At 41.4% G+C, this 22,954-nt stretch overlaps 1 protein-coding gene across 3 annotated transcripts in view; it reads left to right on the top strand.

The window, feature by feature from the left end:
* Nucleotides 1-22,954, top strand: part of SH3KBP1 (SH3 domain containing kinase binding protein 1) — a 383,994-nt gene that overhangs the window by 211,145 nt on the left and 149,895 nt on the right. For 2 of the 3 annotated variants that reach the window (XM_055122571.1, XM_055122569.1), the window contains exons 6-7: nucleotides 5,004-5,078; nucleotides 8,722-8,927. In XM_055122571.1, the coding sequence (XP_054978546.1) occupies nucleotides 5,004-5,078; nucleotides 8,722-8,927 (281 nt within the window). The remainder of the gene's footprint in view (nucleotides 1-5,003; nucleotides 5,079-8,721; nucleotides 8,928-22,954) is intronic. The other variant, XM_055122570.1, reaches the window with a different exon arrangement.

The raw sequence follows: 22,954 nt of genomic DNA, 5'->3' as shown, positions 1-22,954 counted from the left end.
TTCTACTTCTAGAAAGAACGTGAGGATAGTTATTCAGTTGAATTTAGTCAACCAATGGATGAAAGTTGATAGGCAAAGCATTGCACTATATTTATAAGGAAGTGTACTGACAGCTTGAAACATGTTAGGTATTTGATAAATGCTTGCCAAATCCTTTCTTACTCTGAGGAGGCATTTTTATCTTTGATTGACAGGTGCAAATTGCTTGAACTTGCTTTTTTTCACCCTAATGTATTTTACATATGGTGATAGTAATAATAAAAAAGAAACTCTAAACTTTAGATCTTCATTCAGGGTGATCTAGCCTATCAAGGAAAGCAATTCTATTGATTGATACTCCCAAATAAGAAAATTCATTGTTATTTAGTAGCAGAAAGTTTTGGCTGTATGTTTCCATTTGAAAAATAATTACCTTATACAGAAACCATGGTGTCTTAAAGGTGCATTTTCAAAAGGATATTTTGAGTGTGAGTGAAACAGAGTACTTTTATTCAGAAAATGTAAGTGAGAAGAGAGAAGAGGCAGCTCCATAAAGTAAACTAAAGGACTGGCAAATCTCAAGTTGGGATACAGGCAATCCTGGAACTGGAATGTGCCATCAGAATTATTTCAATAAATTTTTTCTTTATGGACAATTTATAACATATACACAAGTCAACAACAGAAAAATATACTGAACTCTATTTCCATAGGCCGGTTTTAGCAATTGTATATCAAGATTCAATTTCTTGTCAATAGATCAGTGCATCCTCCTCCTCCATATTTAGAAGTAAACCCCAGATATAGAATTTAATTCATGAATACTATACTGTGTATCAATAGCTATCATTATAATAATATATTAATAATGCTAATATAATAATATAGTAATAAGAAAGCCCCCAGTTTGATTAAATCTATTGATATTAAATCGCTTTCCTAAATTAGTCTTGTATGTTGGGGAAAGTTGCGCCCCGAGCAGTGTTCAAGGGCTGTTCTTGGCTTTGTGCTCAGGAGTGAGCTCTGTGATTGCTCCAGGGACCATATGTGGTATACCGGGGTCAGCCACATGCAAGGCAAGTGCCTTAGCTCCCGTATGATCTGTCTGGCCCTAGTCTTCTATTTTTAAATATAATGTGTTAGTTTGAGTCTGCATCCCAGAAGATACATTATAGTTGGTTGCTATGTCCCTGAATCCTTAGCATTCTTCATGTTTCCTTTTTTTCCTCTGTGTCTCATTTTCCCTTGTAATTTTTTTGCTGCAGAAACTGAGTTGTGTTGTCCATTAGCCTTCTACTGCCTTTTGTTTGTTTGTTTGGGGCCAGGGGCACATCCAGCTGTGCTCAGCGGTTATTCCTGACTCTGCACTCAGGATTGACTCCTGCTGCGCTCGGGAGACCATATTGGATGTTGGAGATCGAATCTGGGTTGGCTATGTGTGAGGCAAGTGCCCTACCGCTGTGCTATCTCTCCAGCCCCCTCCACAGCCTTTTATCTGCTGTCATTTGCTCTATAAATTAACTGATCATTATTTCCAGGGGCTCAGTTTGCTTTATAGATTTCACACTGCTTTATAGGTGGTGCTGTGCAGTCCAAGCTCACAATGTCTGTCTTCTTTTTGAATGTTAGAAGCCACTGAGGATTATCTCTTCAATCTGTGTACTCATCAGGGCTTTCCAAATGGGACTTGCAAAAAATTTTTTAAAGGAATGAAATGGGCCCCCATGTAACTGATCAATAGTGTGGCTGAGCACGGGAGTGAATTAGGGTTTTACAAAACAGAACAACCAAGCAATTGCAGTAATAGGCAGACAGAATCTATGTTAGGGAAGGAAAGGAATTTAGAGATCATCTAGCCTGGTTTCTGGTGAGAGCATGAAAGCCCAGTTGAAACAAAGCCCTGGGTATAACCCGTCATGTGAGTGACGAGACCCCAGTTTTCTGCAGGCCTACCCACCCATGGCCTCTTGTTCACCCCTCAAAGAGCCTGCCAAGCTTCAAACCCAAGCACAGTTGAGTTTATTTTTTCTTATCACAGATCATGGTTAATCAATTATCTTTGCAGTTACAAATTTACACATGGTAGTATTGACTAAATTGTGAAATAGAACTTATCAGATGTTATAGTCAGAGGATATCCTGAATTGCTAAGATTTATTTGGACTTAGAGGCAAGTAAATCCAAATGCATCCATTGTCCAATGTCGGTTTCATACATGTTTTGTTTTACATTTGAGATATAAAGGTACTCTTGCTATTTTAGCAAACTTTTGATATTATTTCAGTTAGTGGTTGTAAAATAACTGTTTTAAAACTAAAATCATTCTTTTATAAATCATATAGCTTCAGAAGCACTTTGCTGTTTTCCATGTTCTTCAGAAGGAGGATTATATTTTCTTTCTACAATTATTATTAAGCATGAACTTTCAGCTTGAATTGACTTTCTTATTTTTCTAATTCCCGAATTTGGAATTTTAGGTTCTAATGCTTTAGAGCACTGTGGAGCTTAGACAAAGGTAGAAATGACTCTTTAAAATGTATGGCCAGGACCTGGAAAGGAACAGATAGTACAGTGGGTATAATGCTTGCCTTGTACAGGATGATCAAGTTCAATCCTCAGCACCCCATGTGGTCCCCCGAGCCTTGCTTGGAATCTTGAGTGCAGAGCCAGGAGAAAGCTTTGAGCATCACAGGTTGTGACCTCAAATCAAAACAACAACAACTACAATCAGACAGGACCGAATCCAAACAAAAATAATAAAATGTTTGGCAATCCACTTCCACAATGTAAGAATAATTTTATCATTATCTATAGAAAATGGATTGCATAATGCCCCTGACTTACATAAACCAAAAGCAGGCTGACAGACCCCCACTCGGTGGCCTCACTAAATCAAATTGCTCTATTAGCAGTGAAGAGCACTTAGCAAATTGAGGAATCAGTGTTCCGGCAAAATTAGTTATCAGCTGAAGCATATGCTTTTGTGTTGAAATTTTAAAATCCTTTTTTGCAGAATCTTCTGCTTTCAAATACTAATGTTTAATAGTGACAGAAGTGTGTTTTTTTTCCAGTAAAACAAACATTCATATGCATGAACTTGCCAATTGCCTGTCTCTTTTGTTCTTGAGCTAGAATGTGTGTGTGTCCCTTACAGCCCCTTCCTAGGCTATTGCCTCGCTTCCAAGGTTTCAGGGAGACGTTGCAGAAACTCCTGCCCCCCGCCCAGAGTCTGTAATGCTATGGTCTAGGGCGGTGAGTCCCAAACTCTGTCCTGGGGAAGATCACATGGAGGCTCTGTTGTATTTGGAGGATCATTCTCAAAATACCAGTTGCTTTTCCCCCACTCTCACTATTTTTTTTTTGCTACTGTGAAGACTTAGTTCCGCTTTGGAGGGCTTGCTCACAAGTGGGCTGTTTCTTTAGCAGTAATGAAGCCCTTTAAGGACTCAAGTTAAGCATAAAGAAAAATAAATCCCAAATGAAAAGTAGTCGCTGCCACTTGTCCTGCATTTGTTTGTCATCAAAGTCCTCAAGAACTACAAGTCTCACAGGAACATCTGAAGTGCTTTGTCATTTCTTTGGACACCCTGATGTAGCTAGTGACATGAACATCTGAGGTTTTGCTTTAATGAGACAGCACATCTGTCAAGAAGGGTAGATTTCAAGGTCAGCGTATGCTGTCATTCCTGTAGGACCCCCATTGGAGATACCTGATTTTATTTAAGTTGTTTTCCTGCTCGTTCATTTTCAGTTCCTGTATTAGAAGTGACATGGCCCAGACACTGGAGCTCTGGTTCCTATTGGGGTTTCCCATTGTCCTGTGGGGGTGTTCCTAAGAAGTGCCTCAAGTTGCTCTCCTTTCACTTCCACTCTGTCTCTCTGTCACTGTAGAGATCTTTTCCAGCCTCCACTTTCACACTGTGAAACTATATTTCGATCTTCTGGTTTGATGTTTAGCTCACAAGCCATAATGATATGTAACTTAAAGAATTGCATGTATTAATGACTCTTCTTTTAGCAAACTGTTTTACCTGCTGCTGGTACTCTCTCTAGGGCATGCATGAACAAGTGAGTGTGTGTGCCTGCATGTGTATGTGTGTACTCAAACTGGATCAGTATAATGTTATTCTGTATACTTACTAATGACTCTAGAGACATTTCTCTGTACTTACTCAAGGATTTAGAGAAATTTGGGCTTTATTGTACATCCAATCTTATGCTATTGATAACTTCTTTATGTAATAAAAATGAAAAAAGAACTCATTTGACAATGAGCAAGTCCGATGGCCTCCTGTCTCAGAACTGATATGGTAAAACCTCAATTAAGTTGTTTTAAGAAATATGGTTTTCTGGTGTCCTCAGAGCTAAGCAGAAATCCCCATCTGTCAAAATGAATGCCATCACTGGCTTAAAATCTCATTTGTGGATTCCCCGCCCCTTCTGTATGAGTATATTTTCTTGCTTAAAGTTTAAAGATGATACAATCTCCTAAAGCAAATCCCGTGCATTGTTTACAATCTTGGGAACATTGCTGTATGATTTTAATGAAGCCTATGAACAGCCGTCTATATCCTAGAGGACTCCAGGGGTTAAAAGATAAAAGACAGTGAACCCGAGTCTGTATAATGCTTGAGTCAGACTCTCCAAAGGGAAGATTGTGCTATACAATTGTGTTATCTAAGGAATCTGATTAATTGGATTTCTTCTGGTTAATTGAGGTTTACCTAAGCCAGAGTTGTTACTGTTGATCTGGCTCCCAGGTGTACAATGGGCCAGGTCGACATGCCCGTCATTCCCAGGGGCTCGTTGACACAAGGTTGCCTGGGAACCTTGGGCGTCTTTTGTAACCGTTTTAAATTCTGTCCTCTAATCTCTTGTTAATTTTGTGGATGAAATTCTTGCAATGGATTCATTAAAAGCAAGGTCAGTTAAAGATTCTTCCTCTTCCTTCTTTTGCCATCATGTGCTCCCCTCCCTCCTCTTCTTGTTTTTCTTTCCCTTTCTCTTCTCTCATTCACTGTCAGGAAAGACTACCTTTGAAGGGACAATTCTGTACCGAGCCGCACCGGGAAAGACGGAGGGCCACAGACGTTATTACAGTGAGTGACCTTAACAGCAGGAGGCAATTGTAAAGATAAGATCTGGGTACTTGTGTTTTTTGATGCAGCGGCACTTTCCTAAGCTGCTCGTGCTTCTGCCTAGTGTTGTGTGACTTCCCAAGCCAAGGACATGGCCTTATTGACCATGACATATAAGTTGCTGTCTCCTTGGCGTGTGCTGCGGGAGCATTCCCACCCAGCCCTGGCGCTTCCTTGTTTGCTTTGTGCTGTTCTCATGTGTGTGACCCGTGGGCATGAATCATGCGTGCAGGTGGGGTCAGTGGCCTTGGTCATGGCATCTGTATTGTACCTGAATCTGTGGGGCTTCTGGGTGGTGAAAGATGGCTTCCCACAGGGAGGCCCAGTTCTTGGGATTGCCGCTTTTTCTGCCTGGGCCATTTCTGCTTTGCGTGGTTCAAAGAAATAAGAATTGGACCTAAAATGACTCTTTGCTTTGCTCATTCAGCCAATCACCACACAGCTGACTTCTTTTGGCAGGACCAATGTGTAACCTTTAGTATTGTGAAATGAGGCTGCCAAAAGTTGAAGGGAAGGAAATGGATGAGACTAATGAGTGAATCTTTTCAAGTCCTTAGAAGAGTTCTTGACACGTTGTAAACACTATACTTGTGAGCATTAGTTAAGAATAAATAAAAATGGCCAGTGGAGAGGCTAGAGATATAATTACAGTGAAAAGCACTTTGCATGTGATCTTCCCCCTTTTGGTCCCCGATGCCAATATGACCTCTAGCACCACCAGGGTCTCTCCTGAATAGAGTCAGGAAAAGTCCCTAAGCACACCAGATGTGACCTACCCGCCAAGGGGAAAAAAAGTCCCATGAATCTGAATTGATCAGTTCTGGAATCTTAAGGGAAATTACACCTGAGTGCACAAAGCAGATTTGAAGAAAACCATCCCGTGGTGTGCACATCCACATGCACGAACGTGTGTAACAGAGACGACAGAGGAGAAGGAGCAGGTGTGAGCTCACATACCCATGCCTCTCAAACTTATTTTGATTTCCCCTTTCACCAGAGACAAATGCGTAGGCATGCTGGTCACGGTTTGGGTTATACCTGCAGTGCATGTCGGTGCCTGCCAGTGGTGATTTGACAGCTGAGACTGGACTATGCCCTGTTTACCTTGGCATGTTCATGTATCTGGATATTGCTCCAGGCACAGTGCTCTCATCCTTTCCAAACACTTGAAATTTTTGCATTCAGTTCACTGTGCCAGTAACAAGTAGACCTGTCACAGTGTGCGAGACTGTGGACCAGGCAACAGACTATACTGTGGCTGGTACTGCCTGGAGGTGTCACCTAACCTGATGGGCATATAACACAATAGTGTGTGTGATGGGCACCAATAACTAAAAGATACAGTGCCTAACAGAAATGAAAATGAAAAGTTCCTCTTCTTTCCCTCCAAAGGGAAGGAATTCAATTTTGAGTTCTTTCACGAACACAGATACTCAGATGTTTAATTTACACACTTAAAGTGATAGATGGAGCCTGCCAGAAATTCTGGAAGAAAAATCTGCCATGTGTTTCCTTCCTAGCCAATGCTTGTGTGGTTGAATGACTTTGCAACCTCTCCCTGTGTAACAAAAAGAGCATTTCTCACAGTGATTAATATAAAGTTATTAAGGTAAGCCTGGAAGGCAGCAAATCCCAGAAACCAGAGTTCAGTGAAATCAGGTTGACAGTAGTTGAAAATATTATGGTTCTAGCTAATGAGGAATGCGAAAAGAAGCCTTCCAAATTTCTCTCTTTGATGAACTAAAACAGCTTTGCCCTAATCCATTTGCTCTGCTGCCTTCTGGTAGGGTGGGGGTGAGTGGGTCGGGAGGGGGGCAGTGATGGTGTTTTCCAGTAACTGTTTCTTTATTCCACTCTCAAATGGTTCCTTCCACCCCAGGAAAGAATATACAAGCCATTTATCACATAGAAGGAATCCATACGGCAAAATGAGAACATGTTCAAGGGGAAATGACACAATATTTAGACTCCAAAATTATATCTCCAGCAGGGATATTTCCAAAAACAATGAACAAATAAATACACAAATGGGGCTAATCTGGGGGCTTCTCGGTGTCTGTGCACACTCCTGCCCGGCCCTGTATATCAAGCGGACCCCCTTATTATGGGAAGCTCCTGCCCTTTGTTTTTGCTCACAAATGCTTTTATGTAGTTAATTAAAATGTATGCAAAGATCCCCCAGACTTTTTGTTTTCTTATAAGCACCATTTTATTGAAAACAGTGACCACAGCCAGCACAGCCATTATTTTAAGAATTTGATGACTTTTTTTTAGCAATTTACAATGACCATTCCATTTTTGGGGGTGGGGGGAGGGGTCTTATTTTCCTTGAACAGTTTCTTCCTGCGCTGAGGCTTCTTGATTTGAATGCCTGAGACATTTTATGACATTTTATGTGACAGGCTACTTGGTGCATCACCCTTAGGTAGCAGGAGGCCACCTTACCTATGGGTAGCTATTGCTTGAGTGGCTGATAGGGAACAAAATTTGTTGGTGTACTTTCATCCCAAGGGCATTGTTGTCAGAGGAGATATATAGTAAATGTTGAGGAGCTAGCCTCCATGTCTAGAGGCTCTAGAGGAAGGTTTAATGTATTCCATAAAATAGCCACTGAATCCTGCCCTTTGATGGGATGATGGATGAGCTGACCGTCAGAGAAAGAATGTATACCCGGAAGTGGACTAGAAACAAGCAGGCTCTTCTTTTTAGGAGCATGATTGTGGGCTAAACCTGGGGAAAAAGGGAATGCAGGGAGGTAAGTGACCAGGTTGCCTTGCTGTTAGCTCTGTGATGACTTCTAGCACATGCCACGAGAGGTCGAAGGAAGAGTTCCATGCCTCCAATGTTCTTCTTTGCAAAGGACTTCCGCTGTGTGGAACTGATGGCTTTAAAGAGGGATGAAGAAGCCATTCTGGCCCTTGGGATGGCAGCATCCTTGCCCCTTTAACAAACAAAATCATCTTCCCAGCCTCTCAATGTCAAGTTTGGTTTAATGCTTTCCTAGAGAAACTGTCTGCATGCATTTATTTCTCCTGAAGCTGTCCAAAGAGATTTAAGTCTTTGGCAGCCATAATTTTGTGTGGTTCCTTTAATTGCTAATTTGTTGAAATGGCTTTTAGCTTTACAGTTTCCCTTTAGGAAGTGTGACTTTCCTTGCTAATTGCTAATTGACATGAGTCATAGAGGCTGGAGGTACTGTATGTGGTACTGGGCTGTCCATGGAGGTGAAAGGGGGTGCAGACAGGGCTATTATTATTATTATGCACATCAGTGGTCTTGACCCCTGCTTCACAGGTGGACAGACAAAGAAAATATAAATCAGAACTAGGCAGATGAGAGGTGAAATTTCACAGACACAAAGAGATGTGCTTGAAATGGAATCTTTGAGAACCTGCTGACTCAGTTCGTACAAGGTAACGTCAAGGGTGGGGAAATCAAACAGAATGCAGAGTCACCCAAACACAACACGCAGAATTCAGTCTCCAGTACAGGTGCTCCTGTACCCCGGGCCATGTTTGGAGTGGCCTCCCGGATGGCTTGGAGGTCCTGGCCACGCCATGGCTGGCTTCTGAGCTCTTTCTCTCCCCCCCATCCCTTTTGATAGGTTTAAGGGAAACCACCGGCTCCGAAAGTGATGGGGGCGACTCTAGCAGTACCAAATCCGAAGGTGCCAACGGGACGGTCATCACAGCAGCCATCCAGCCGAAGAAAGTGAAAGGCGTGGGCTTCGGAGATATTTTCAAAGACAAGCCAATCAAACTCAGACCAAGATCGATTGAAGTAGAAAATGACTTTCTAGCAGTGGAAAAGGTATGTGCCACAGTTTCTGCCACATAACGTGGAGGTATCCAAAAGACTTCCTGTGCCCTTTTTTTTGGTGGGGGGTGGGGGGTGGCATTGTCCCCACTTGCTAACCCTCTCCCCCCCCCTCTGTGTGGGAACAGCTTCCCTCGAAAGGCGAGAGCTCCACTTGGCTGCTCCGTTCCCTACTGATCTCCTTGCCTAGGAATGCTTCTCAGAAGGACTTTTTCAAATGGGCTGGCAGGGATCCATTTCCTCCCCAGAAAAAAAACCCGCCTGCCTGGATCCAACTCCCAAACATGTGACCTGGACACTTTTCCCAGCTCCCGCCAATCTCTCTCCTCCTCTCACACGGTTCTCTAGAGCTTTTGAGACCCGGGGGTGTGAATGGGCTCCGATTCAGACCCAAGTGATTGGATACTTTCTCTTTCTCCAGAGGTTTGGTGGGAACAATTTCAGATTATAGAAAGGAAACCTCCCGTGGGTGTGAGTGATGGAGGTGTCTCCTGCTGCGCCTCCCCGGGTGGTTAGCATCAGGAAACTGGAAACTGGCTGCTTTGCTCTGCCTCTGGATCGGGGTTGGCAAGAGGCTCAATGTTGCTGCTGAGTCCGCGGTTGCCGTGGCAACATACCCAGAGCCATGGCGCTTGTGGCTGATGGTGACGTCTGCTGTGGTACACTTCTGAGCACCATCGTCTTGCTTAGGATTTGATAAATGCTGTGGAAATTTCCAGATTGTAATAAACTGCTCTCGTGCTGTGCTGAAGGAATGTATGTTAATTGGATTTAGTGCTGAAGTTTTCGCTTTGCCATCGGTGCCAAAGGGCTTGGGGGATGGGGCCTTGGCAGCATCGCTAATGCTGCTTTAGTTAACACGCGTTTATCAGGTGCCTCCTCCGTGTGTTTTGCCCGTTCGGGGGTGATGCATTTTTTAAAGTTGCATCATCTTTTGCAGCTGTAGCACTTCCTGCCCTTCCCCGCCCGCCCCCTCCCTCCCTCCAACAGCCTTGTCCAGTGTCATAGAAACAGCATCTGAAAAGAAAACTTTTGGATACTTCAAACCCTCAGAGATGAATACGTAGAAAGGGCAAAAACTGCAGACTGTTTAATTTAAACTCTTCTTTTGTAGGAACTCCTCTCAGCCAACATTGTTACTTCCAGGGATTTTGTAGTGTTTCTTAAGATGGGAAAACCATCTAGTAACTTTCTCAACTTCTGAGCTCATTTCTGATTTTCTCGATTCCTTGCAGATTGCTGTGATGAGCTACCGAAGCTCAAATCCACATCTTGGGAAGACAAGGTGAAGGCACTTTGTCTTCCTGTGATTTGAGTGCTTGAAATAAGCATTCCCAGTTGCCTCTGGCAGCTAACAGTTCATTGTTTTGGCTTTTGATTCTGCATCTTCTCTGTGTGGAAGGACACTGCGTGGTTTTTCACTAGTCACTAAAGACAACTTAGGTGATCATTACTAGCCATATCAGTGTCCAGTATAATACACCCTTAGCACACTTCATGTTCACATGTTCAGCTGATGATCTGAACATCTCCACTGGAAGTTCTCTGGTTCTTGTGAGCTTACCCAGACCCAAACACACCACCATCCCCTGAAAATTGCTGTGTCCTCTACACACCCGACGTCAGACAAAAGCAGTGCCCTTGTGCCTCCCATTGCTCTGGACCAGAGTCCTGGGGTTGTCTTTCACACTCTTCTCTCTCCTCTTCCACATCCCCGTCATCTTGATTCTTTGCCTCGCTGCACCCCCTGCTCTCAGCCATCCTTGTAGTAGCCTTTCCCGGGCTTCTCTGCTTCCTGCTTGCAGCCCGAGCTCACCAGCAGAGCCAGGGAAGTACTTCAAAGCCAAGTCATGTCCTTCCACTCCTTTGCTTGCGCACCTACAGAGACTCCCCTGAGAACCAAAGTAAAAGTGCTCCAAGACTGCATGAGCTGGAGTGACCGGACGACACTGTCTGTAACTTACTCCATCCCGCCACCTCTCTCTGCAGACATGACATGCAGACCCCTCCCTGGGGACCTTGGTCACAGTAGTTTTCTCTGCCTCAACTCAGCTTCCACCCACCCACTTGGCTACTGATCTCTGCTCCATGAGGCTTGCTCAGATCCCACTGGGGTAATGCAACAGAGTTGAAATATAGCAATTTTATGTTTCACTGCATCTTTGGGAAACAGAGAGGTTATTGTGTTGGTCTTGGTAATGTGACACGTTAACTTTGTCAGAGTGATATTTATGTGTTTGTGTACGTGTGCGCTTCTTGATTTGCACACAGAACGTTGGCTGTATGAAATCATGCACTGACAATTCCTATACCTCATTTCTCACTGAGAAACCTCAAGGGAAAATGTAAGCTTCCTAGCCAGCTTTACCAGATACAGACTGTTTTTATGGCTACTTCAGAATTTAAAAGTCCCTCCACTCTCTGTTGTTGGTGCCATAGGTAGTTGCGTAGATATATGGGTCTTTTCTGTCACTGCACGACCTGGTTGAGGACTATGCTGATAATTTACTAGTGTACACCATGGTTCTCATCACACTGGGGATGGATTTGTGTCCAAGATTTATGGTTAAGGAAGAAGGTTTCCTTTGAGACTTAAGCTTACTGTTTGGATTTTGCAGACTCACAAATTGGATCTCACGTAACAGTATTTGGTAGGTGAGGCCCCAGCTGGTCTTCTACTCAGCTGGGTCAGTTGACCTTCTGACATGGCTGATTTGATGACTTGGGTGAAAGAAAAAGGAATCTGGCAATTATTTACAGATGCAGGCATGTTCTTTTCATTCAAGATCTTGAACACTCCACACCCACTTTTCTGAGTCAGTAGAAAAGGTTGTGCTTATCTTATCTCTGCTTGAATCCCTATCACCCTGTCCAGAGTGATTAAGTGTTGGGATTATGTTACAGACCAGGAGAGATACTGTGTAATATGCTCCCATCACCATGAATAAGGTCATTGTGAACACAAATGGTCTTACTTCTCCCATTGAGCTAAAGAAATGACCCTACTTATGAGTATATTATTAATAGTACCAATTGGGTATGCCTTTGAATAATTTGTTTAATCACCAGTTAGCTTAAATATATATGGATAAAAATGATTTCATATTTGTGGCCTCCCAGTAATTTGAAAGATGGACGAGTGGGTGGGGCCCAGAGGAAACAAGATTGGCTATGAGTTGATAATTGCTGGGTGGTACATGCATGGACATTCAGTATACTACATTATTATAACTACTGGAAATTTCCCTTGATAAAAGGTTTTTGTTTGTTTTTATTTTGGAGCCACACCCAATTGTGCTCAAAGCTTATACCCGGGGTTCTATGCTCACTGATATCTCCTGTTAGTGCTTTGGGAACCTTAGGTGCGTGGTGCTGGAGTTCTATAACCCAGGTACCCTACGCAGGGTGCCTTACCCAGTGTATTATCCCTCTGACCCCTCCTTTAATAAAAAGTGAAAGAAAAAATAACGGTGGAGAAAATGTACCATTTATACTAATCCCAGACAAAGGAGAAGGTACAGTGTGGTCAAAGATGAACCAAGTTCTATATCATACAATAAGAAGGGCATGGTACCATTATCCTGGATGAACAGCCTTAAAGAGTCACTTAAATGCAAGGGGCCAGCTGTAAAACGGGAATACTCTTTATACCTATCCTACTTAATATGATTTGAAAAATTGTTAATGAAACTGAATGTGTTTTGAAAGTGCAAAAGTAAATTATGTTAAATTACAAATGGAAAATGTAAATTTTAGGACTTAGTACAATAACCAGGCTATGAAAAAAAATCTAAATGTCCAGCTGTGGGTGAATGGATCAAGAAGTTGTGTTCTATATACACAATAGAATTCTATGCAGCCGTAGAAAAGATAAAATGCAGTTTGCTGTGGCTTGGATGAAATTGGAGGGTATCCTGTTAAGTGATTAAACCAGAGAGAGAGAGGGACAAATGTTCTCGCTCATCTGTGGAATTTAGAGAGTCAAAACAAAGTACTAGGTAGTACGGAACAATGACAAACCCTTTACAATGGACTACAAAGCCAATTACCAAACCGTTAGTGGGAGAGGGGGAAACAAGATCAGACTATAAGAGACACAGGGACAGTGATGTCACTTGATGGTGGAGGGGGGTGCAGTCATTTTGTCTGATGCCACACACTTGAACCCTGTTGTAGCTACCTAAATGCTAATCAATTTTTAAAAAGCTATGTTACTTACTCTCTTCTGTGGCTACATCTTGTACTTGTCATTGTGGTATTGGTCTCCTCCAGAAGGGTTAGATAAGCTTTTCCCAGATGTCCGGAGGCAGCGTTTCCAAAATATGTCATCTTGGTATGTGGAACTGAGGTCAGTGGAGGACTGTGGGCCTGGGGAGCAACTGCTGCCGATTCTTAAAGAGTGCAGTGTAGTGTAGACAGCGATGAAAGTCATGGGGACTAAGAAGTGTTTGTCTTTCCCTGAGTTACTTTGTCCTTCCCCTAATTGAAGATAGATCATCACTCTTTAAAGCCTGTGCCCTTTTCTTTTTGAGGATCTGATCACTCCTCCCTTTTAATGTCTTGAGAATGTGGTTTGGGAGGTATCATCCAGGTGCAGGTTTACCTGTGAATATGTCCCGTTTATCTGCTAATCTCTTCATGACTCTGAATCATCTCTGCTTCCTCCTATGAAATCTCCCCCGCTCTGTCCCTGAGGCTTCAGGTCCCTTAATCTAAAACATCTATTCTTAGAATTTATAACCATGGGGTTGTTCCATACGTATGCTACTGAGTGGTAGCTTTTCTCCTAATGATCTTTGTTGTCAATTCGTTCATTCATTCATCCAAGCAGCCAGCCTTTGAAGATTCCAGAGGTAGAGGCAGTTTTTCTCTGCCCTGAAACCATGTAACTCAAGTTCTTTAAAGCCCAATTTGCTCATCCGTAAACTCAAAATTACAGCATTTCCTCCACAGAGGTGTTGTGGGGGATTCAATGAAATGGTCTCTTTTAGGGAAGCCTTGATTTAATCTTCAAGAAAGACAAAAGCATTTTCTAAATTGTAGATGTTTGACTGTGCTTTTATTTTTTTCTTTGAAGGTAAGACTAGAAAAGCTTTTTGAAGAAATTTTTGTGAGATGGTAAAGATCCGGTGCTTGCGCTGGTATTTATATGCTAGGTACTAGGGCTGCAGTGTTCAAATACAGATCACAGGCCCCTGCGCTTAGGGAGCTGCAGAAAAGTGAACAAGCAGTGATAGTAGTGTGCAGGGTGCCTGACCCACTCAGACCGAGCACCCGGCCTCTGCTGGAGGAGCCCTGCAGAAGCAGATAGTCAGTAGAGAGACTGGAGAGAGTGTTCATGCACCAGGATACCTGCTTGCTATGGGAAGTGTTGCCTTTAGACCTACAGGATGTGATGTTTTAAGTAACAGTCTTGACTCCGGTGGGAATTTAGCAAGCAAAGGCGCATTGATTTATCAAGGTGAGAAGAACAACACGTATGAATGCCTCAAAAGGAAAAATAAGAGGGCCAGGATGTGGGAAGGTACCAATGGGGAGCTATTTTGAGCACAGGAATGACATGCTCAGTTTGGGTGACTTTTTTAAAAAAATAATTTTTCATTCAAATTGGGGATTTTATTTTTTTCAGTTTTAAATGGTTTAATTTCTTTAAAAATTTTTTAAAATAGAATCACCATGAGATACAGTTACAAAGCTTTCATGTTTGAGTTTCAGTCATACAATGATTGAACACCCATCCCTTCAGCAGTGCACATTTTCCACCACCAATATTCCCAGTATCTTCCCAGCCCTTCCCAACCCTCCCTCTGCCTTTATGGCAGACAATTTCCCCCTATTCTCTCTCTACTTTTTGGTCATTATAGTTTACAATATAGACACCAAATATAGGCCACATTTAGTCTTTTTTTTACTCTTTTATTGAATCACCATGAAATTGGGGATTTTAGAGAAAGTTTTCTCAGCTACAGTGTGAAGACAGGGTTACTAAATTCAAGAGCAGGATTAATAGAAACTTACACTAGCTCACCCAATGAGTGGGCTCCCATAGTCTAAAGTTCTGAACAGGTTAATGCATCAGCAAGTGAAGAATCAAAATGTTATTATTTTCCCCTTTTTTTCCACTATGGATATCCAGTTGACACAACACTTTATCAAACAGGTCATCCTTTTTTGCGTGGTACAGCCATATCACCTTCATCATAATTTAAAGTGGCAGTGCATGTGTGATTCTGATTCTGGAATCTGTTCTGTTGGACTCTATATTTGTGTCCATTCTCTATTGCCTTGATTACTGAAGCTTGATCATTAGTTTTGCTATCTCACAATAAGTTTTGGAGCTATGTTTTTTAGGAATGTCTGGGCTTTTTTTGCCTCTTATGGGGACGGGGTATACTTTAATTAATTATGTTTTGTTGATATGCTGTGATTTACAAAGTAATTCATGATTGAGCTTCAGGCATACAATGTTCTAACACTAACCTGTTCACCAGCATCCATGTCCTTGCACCAGTGTTCCAGTTTCTCTCCTTCCCTCCAGCCTGCCTCTATGGTAGACATCCTTTTTTTCCTTGTAGGCACTGTGGTTTACAGTACCATTACTGATAGTTTCATGCATAACACTTTACCACCTTCCAGCACCCCTCTTCCTCCAGAATGACTACTTCCCTCCACAATTGTCATAGTGTGTCACCCTCGCCCGCCTTCCCCCCAACCCCCAACCCCCCCCCCCGAAAGATTCCTACTGAAGACCAGTTATGATCTTTCTTTCTATTGCCTTTGGGCATTTGTTTGTTCCCCTGCTATGTTTCTTTATATCTCAGAAAGATCATTCTGTGTCTGTCCCACTCCTTATGAGTAACTTTACTCAGCACGATACTCTTCAGATCCATTTATGTAGCAGCAAATTGCATGATTTTATCTTTTTTTATAGCCAAGCCATTTTTATACACAAGTCATTGTGTATATGTACCATGGTTTCTTTATCCAATCATCTGTTCTTGGACACTTGGGTTATTTCAAGATTTGGGCTCTTGTGAATAGTGCTGTAATGAACACAGGAGTGCAAATGTCTTTTCTGTATTGTGTTTTTGGGTCCATGGGGTATGTTTTAGAATCAACTTATCAATACCTCAAAAAAAACCCACCTTAATAAAAACTTCTGGGATTTTGATTGAGAGTTCACTGAATGTACAGTTGCCTTTAAGAATTGAGACCAAAATAATTTTTAATTGAATCACGATGAGATATATGTTACAAAATTTTTATGATCAAGTCTCAGTCATAAAATGTTCTAACACCCATCCCTTCACCAGTGCACATTTCCCACCACCAATGTCCCCAGTTTCCCTCCTGCCCTTCTTAACCTGCCCCATCCCCGCAGCCTGCCTTTATAGCAGAAACCTCTCTCTCTCTCATTTTCCTTTTAGGCACTGTGGTTTGCAATACTGTTACTGAAAGGGTATCATACATGTCACTTTACTTCAAAGATTTTATGCATATAGTTGGTACTACAGGTACCTACTGTGTACCTGAGGATATGAGACGGATGTTCTTCGTCAGCCTGCTTCCCTCTAAGCCAGGCTGGCCCCACTCATTCCCTTTTTATGAGTCATGCATATGATCACTCCTAGTCAAATACTTCGGGAAATGAATGTCAAGTATTACACATATTTTGGTAAAGTATAGATACTCACGAACTAACTTGAAATAGTTCTATAGAGAGTCATGCTGGTTCTTTGGTGACAGCCTTTTCTTTGAGCAGAAACTCTAAGCATTAGCAGTATTTACCCCCATAGAGATTGGGGGGAAAGTCTTTCTGGTCTGGGATGCTTAAACCGCTACACTGGAAAAGATATTTTTGAGATTTCATGATTTGCCATATTGGTTATTGGTTATTGGATTCACTGTAAAGAAATCCTTCTTGACTGGTATTTCCAAAGTCAGTGACACCACTCTTTGAGAGGCATTGGGATGGTCAGAGAGCAGTGGTATCCTTGGGTGCAAATGGGGGTCACTTAATTATATTTTTCTAAAAAGGAGGTTGTTGGCCAAGTAAGTTTGGACACTCTGTCCAGAAACTTCTTTCTCATGGTCTTCCTGTCTGAGTTGATTTCCATTAGTGGCTTTTGATATCTGTGTTGAAATGATTGTTTTCTTTCTACATTCCCTGCTCTTTTTCACAATGAGGCATGATATTTGTGAAACTCTTTTTCAGTTCTCATCAGCTTGAATCTCATTTACTGAATCAGTCACCCAAATTAATGCCTTTGTACTGTCAACATTGTGGCTCTTACTTGTAACAGTGAATTGGATTAAAACCATATATAACTGAGCTGCTCATCAATTTTTTAATCAGCCAAATTGTAGTAAGAGAAATTTCTATATTTTCATTCATATCACAGCAGCCTTTTTTCCTTTCTACTAGACATACATCAAGCTATATACTTAGGTAAAATGAAAGCATGTGAACATCTCAAATGATGATGTTAGTTCCATAAAAATGAGAGATTTATATCTTTAATCCTTCAAAAACTAGAATAAAGCTCTGGGGCTCTCCAAATAGTAATGATAGATTCTTTGACTAATGAAACACAACTGACTCAAAATATTGTGACTGAGACCCACAGTATTGGTGATCCTTTGTTTGTTTAAAAGATAATTTTATATGATATTTCCTGAGCACTTGAAAAACCTGTGACTTTCAGGACAAATCCTCCCCATCAGTGCTCCAGAACCTAGGCCCAACTCTATTTTACTACTCAGCAGTGGTGGCTATTTAGTTGATATTACCAAGCCTTACTGTGCCATGATTTGGTACCTTGTTTGTCACCATCGTATTCATGATAACTTGACACTATTTGCTAAACTGTAGTTGGCTTTCAAGATTTGCGCACAAGATGAATGAATGTAATGTTTTGTATGAATCCAGTCAAGATTATAAAAAAAGATAGGTTTTCTTTGGGTCCTGCTTTTGGTTTGGATACAGATCCATTCTTTCATTTGCTCAATATTTGGCTCATCTATTCAACTGAAGCATTAATGAATGACTTTTATAGATAACTGGTGGCAGCTCTGAAATTTCTAGATAAATGAGCTAAAGGTGGCAATCCATTTGGAAAGGAATTGACTAGGTGACATGGCTGGATGCTGTGTTAGCATAATACATGTAAATTTTTCACCAGAAAGGTTATATTTATTTGGAGTGGGGATGGAATGTAGTTTGTATGATTCCATGCAAAACTAAATGACCCCATTTGTACCCCAAGGATACCATTGCCCTCTGATAATTCCAATATAGAACTCGGGTATAGTTATTTTTTTTGCTTTTTGGGTCAACCTGGCGAAGGACAGGGGTTACTCCTAGTTTTGCACTCAGGAATTACTCCTGGCGGTGCTCAGAGGCCCATATGGGATGCTGGGGATCGAACCCAGGTTGACTGCGTGCAAGGCAAATGCCCTACCTGCTGTGCTATTGCTCCAGCGCCTGGTATAGTTCATTTTAATGAAGCAACCATTTCCCAACATCATGCCTTTGTTCAGCCATCACATACAGACCTTCAGATTTTCTGTACATGGGGAGAAGTGGGTATACAGAAAAGTCATTCCAATGCTGGGAAAAGAATTAGTAGAGGTCTGTCCAAAGCATCAAAGACAATCTGGAGGCACAGAAGGAAGTGATTAGGGAGTGTCAGGGAGATTATTACAAGGAAAGTTATTTTTCAGAAATAGGAGACCTGAGAAAAATGGAGGAATATTCCATGCCCTTGGATTGGAAGAATCAATATTGTCAAAATGACCACTAAACTAGTATATATATAGTGTATATATATATCTATATATATACATATGTTCAATGCAATACCTATCCAAATTCAGATTACATTTTTCAAGGATGTAGAATAATCTGTATTCAAGTTTGTATGGAATTATAAAATAATCCAAATAGCCAAAACCATAATGAAAAGTAAGAAAGTGGAGGGTCTCTCATTGCCTAACTTGGAACTATACTATGAAGCCATAGTGATCAAAATAGTATTAGAATAAGGACAGATTCTCTGACTAATGGGTCAGAATAGGATATCCAAGAACAAGTCCCCATATATATGATCAGCTATTTTTTCACAAAGGTGTTGAGAACATGAAATGAAGTAAAGACAGCCTCTTCAACAAATTGTGCTGGCAAAACTGGATAACCATGTGCAATAAGTTATAACTGGATTCGTATTTCAAACCTTACACAAAAGTCAGTTAATTCAAAGTGGATTAAAGACCTGGAGACAATACCAGAATCTATAAAATCTATGATATACCAGATCTATAAAATCGAGAAAAATATAAGCAGAACATTCCAAGATCTGGACTTCAAAGGTGTCTTCAGTGATACAACTGATACACTGGCAAAAGTGACAGAATTTTTAAAAATGGGAATATATTAAATTAAAGTTTCTTCATGGCAAGAGAAATACAGGCTAAAACTAAGAGATAGCTAATTGAATGGGAGAAAATATTTGTGGTCAACACATTGGGTAAAATGTTGATACCCAGGATATATAAAGTACTTACAAAGATCAGCAACAAAAAAACCCCAAATCCCATCAAAAATAGGGAGAGGAAATGAACAGGTACTTCTCTGAGGAAGACCAATGGATGGGCAACAGGCACATGAGAAAAAATGCTCGCCATCACTCATTATCAGGGAATCCAAATCAAGATGACAGTGAGATACCATATCACACCAGTGAGAATGGCACATATCAAAAACAATGGGAACAGTCTGTTGGCAGGGATGTGGTGTAAAAGGAACTCTCATCCACTGAGGACAGGAATGTTGTCTAGTTCAATCCCTATGGAAAACAGTATGGAGAATTCTTAGTAAACTTAAAATTTAGCTACCTTATGACCCAGCAATTTCACTTTTGATTATCTACTCCCAGGACATAAAAGCATTCATTTAAAAGGACATACACATTCATTGCAGCCCTCAGTACAGTTGCTATGATTTGGAATCAACCTTGATGTCCAACAACAGATCAGTGGATCACAATGATGTGGTATATATACACAGTGAAATATTACACAGCTATAAGGAAAGATAAAACCATGTAATTTGCTGCAACATGGATGGAACTGGAAGATACCATATTAAACGAAGTAAGCCAGAAGGACAAACACAGCACATCACTTATATGTGGTGTTTCGAGTAACTGGATGAGGAAATGCAGTCGTTCAAAGGGAAATGCCAAGATCACCCTTGACCCCAGAGTATAGGGAGAAGGAAATAAATAGAGTGAAATGGAAGGGGAGAAGAGATAGATGAGAATCAATGGGGGAAGAGGTCAAGGGGACTTAGGTACATGGGTGATGTTAAGGAATGATAGAGCTAAATATACAAACCAGAGTCAACAACACTGAAATCGCGAGACCCAACCTTTAATAACGAGATCTAAAAGGTACCTGTTGAGATGGCAGGCTAGAGTGAGGTATAGGGGTGAGAGAGGGAATCTGGGAACACTGGTAGAGAGAAGTTCACACTGATGGTGGGATTTGTGATGGAACATTGTATGTCAAAAACCCAACTATGAATAACTTTGTAATTCATGGTCCTTTCATCATCATCATCATCATCATCATCATCATCATCATCATCATCATCATCATCATCATCATCATCATCCCATTGATCATCGATTTTCTTGAGCAGTCTCAGTAACGTCTGCATTCATCTTAGCCCTGAGATTTTAGAAGCCTCTCTTTCCTTGTCCTCCCTAATGGTGCCACATTGGAGGCTCTTTCAGGGTCAGGGGAATGAGACCCATCATTGTTACTGGTTTTGGCATATGAATACACCACGGGGAGCTTGCCAGGTTCTCCCATGCGGGCAGGACACTCTCGGTAGCTTGCATGGTCCTTTAATTATATATATATATATAATTATATATATAATTAAATAAATATATTATATATTTATATATATATATTTGCTTTTTGTGTCACACCTGGTGATGCACAAGGGTTACTCCTAATTCTGCACTCAGGAACCACCCCTGGTGGTGCTCAGGGGACCATATGGGATGCTGGGAATCGAACCCGGGTCGGCTGCATCCAAGGCAAATGCCCTATCCACTGTGCTATAGCTCCAGCCCCAATAAAAAATATTTTTGAAGAAAATAAGAAAGTGAGTTTTCATCAGTGTTCAAGGATAAATGCAAATGCATGGCGCTAGCAGTGTATACACATTGACCAAGCAGGAGCATGGCTATGGAGGAGGAAATGATTTGGCTTGAGTCAGGATGTGTGGTGTAGGGGTTGGGGAACTGGAGGGAATGTGGACCCTCTTCCCCATGCTTTGTCAGTCCCTCACAAACTTCACTTCTTCTGGGTGGGCTGGCAAGTAGCTAGAGTGGCAGGATCAGATTGGCAATTTAGAGAGATAACTTGGAGGCACTGGGCATTGAGGACTAGAGATAGGAGCAGAAGTAGCTGGGAGAGTTGCCAGCCCTGGGGCTCCGTGGTTGATGACTAATTGGCCAGGCACCAGGAAATTCTAGTAGCTCTTGGAAAGGGGCAGATGGACCCACCTCATGCACACTCTTTGAGTTGAGCCACTGTAGCCAGGATTGGCAGCAGAAATCACCAAAGAGCCAAGTTTCCTTTCAAAGAAAACTCTTTTGTCTATCATGGAAAACAAAAAGCCTGGAGTCAGCATTGGGTGATTTTTGCTAACAGATATGCTAAAGATGCAGATGTCGTTGTGAAAAATTAAGTGGTAGGGCATTATTAAACACACATATATGTATATACTCAAAATAATTCAGGTATGTCTCTAAATCACACATATATACTTATATATTCATTGATATTTATGTATTCAGACTTATGTCACTTAAAAATGTTTGACAGTACTTTTAGAGTCAGAGTGATAGCCCAATGGGCTGAATGCATGCTTTGCATGTAGGAGGCTTGGGTTTAATACTAGGTACCACAAAGTTCCCTGAGCACAGAGCCAGGTATAATCCCTGAGTTTTTTTCCCTCCCACAAAATAGTTTTAGATTTATAGCAAGGTTATAAAGATAATACAGAGTTCCTGCATATTCTATATTAAATTTCCTCCGTTGTTAACATCTTACGTTAGTATGGTATGTTTGTGAGAATTAGTGAGCCAATACAGGAGTGCTAACTAGAATCCATACTTTATTCAGACTTCCTAATATTTACCCAGTGTTTTTGTTCTCATGGCAGAGCCTGGCAAGCTACCCGTGGTGTATTCGATATGCCAAGAAACAGTAACAACAAGTCTCAAATGGAGACGTTACTGGCACCCGCTCGAGCAAATCGATGAGCAACGGGATGACAGTGATACAGTCTTTGTTCTGTTCTAGGCTAGCCTGTTAGACTTAATCACCCTACCTCCATAAACCCTCTTGCCTATAACTCTTAGACTTGCCATTTTTTTAATAACTGAAAATTCTGCAGACTCTCTATAAATTGGCAGATTTATTTTTGTCATGGTTAGCCTGAAGTGGTAGATTTGGGGAGGAAGATCAATGGAAGTGAAGGGTAGCACCTCACACCACAGAGAATGGCACACATCCAAAAGAACAAAAGCAACCACTGTTGGAGAGGATGTGGGGAGAAAGGGACCCTCCTACACTGCTGGTGGGAATGCCGACTGGTCCAGCCCCATTGGAAAAAAATATGGACGCTTCTCAAAAAATTAGAAATTGAGCTTCCATTTGATCCAGCAATACCACTTCTGGGAATATATCCTGGAGAAACAAAAAAGTATAGTCGAAATGACATCTGCACTTATATGTTCATCTCGGCACTGTTTACAATAGCCAGAACCTGGGAAAAAACCCCAGTGCCCAAGAACAGATGACTGGTTAAAGAAACTCTGGTACATCTATACAATGGAATACTATGTAGCTGTTAGAAAAGATGAAGTCATGAAATTTGCATATAAGTGGATCAACATGGAAAGTATCATGCTAAGTGAAATGAGCCAGAAAGAGAGGGACAG

Source organism: Sorex araneus, chromosome X (genome assembly GCF_027595985.1).
Source record: "Sorex araneus isolate mSorAra2 chromosome X, mSorAra2.pri, whole genome shotgun sequence".
Taxonomy (NCBI): Eukaryota; Metazoa; Chordata; class Mammalia; order Eulipotyphla; family Soricidae; genus Sorex; species Sorex araneus.
Note: the sequence above shows the minus strand (reverse complement) of the source record. Positions and strands in the feature narration are given on the sequence as shown.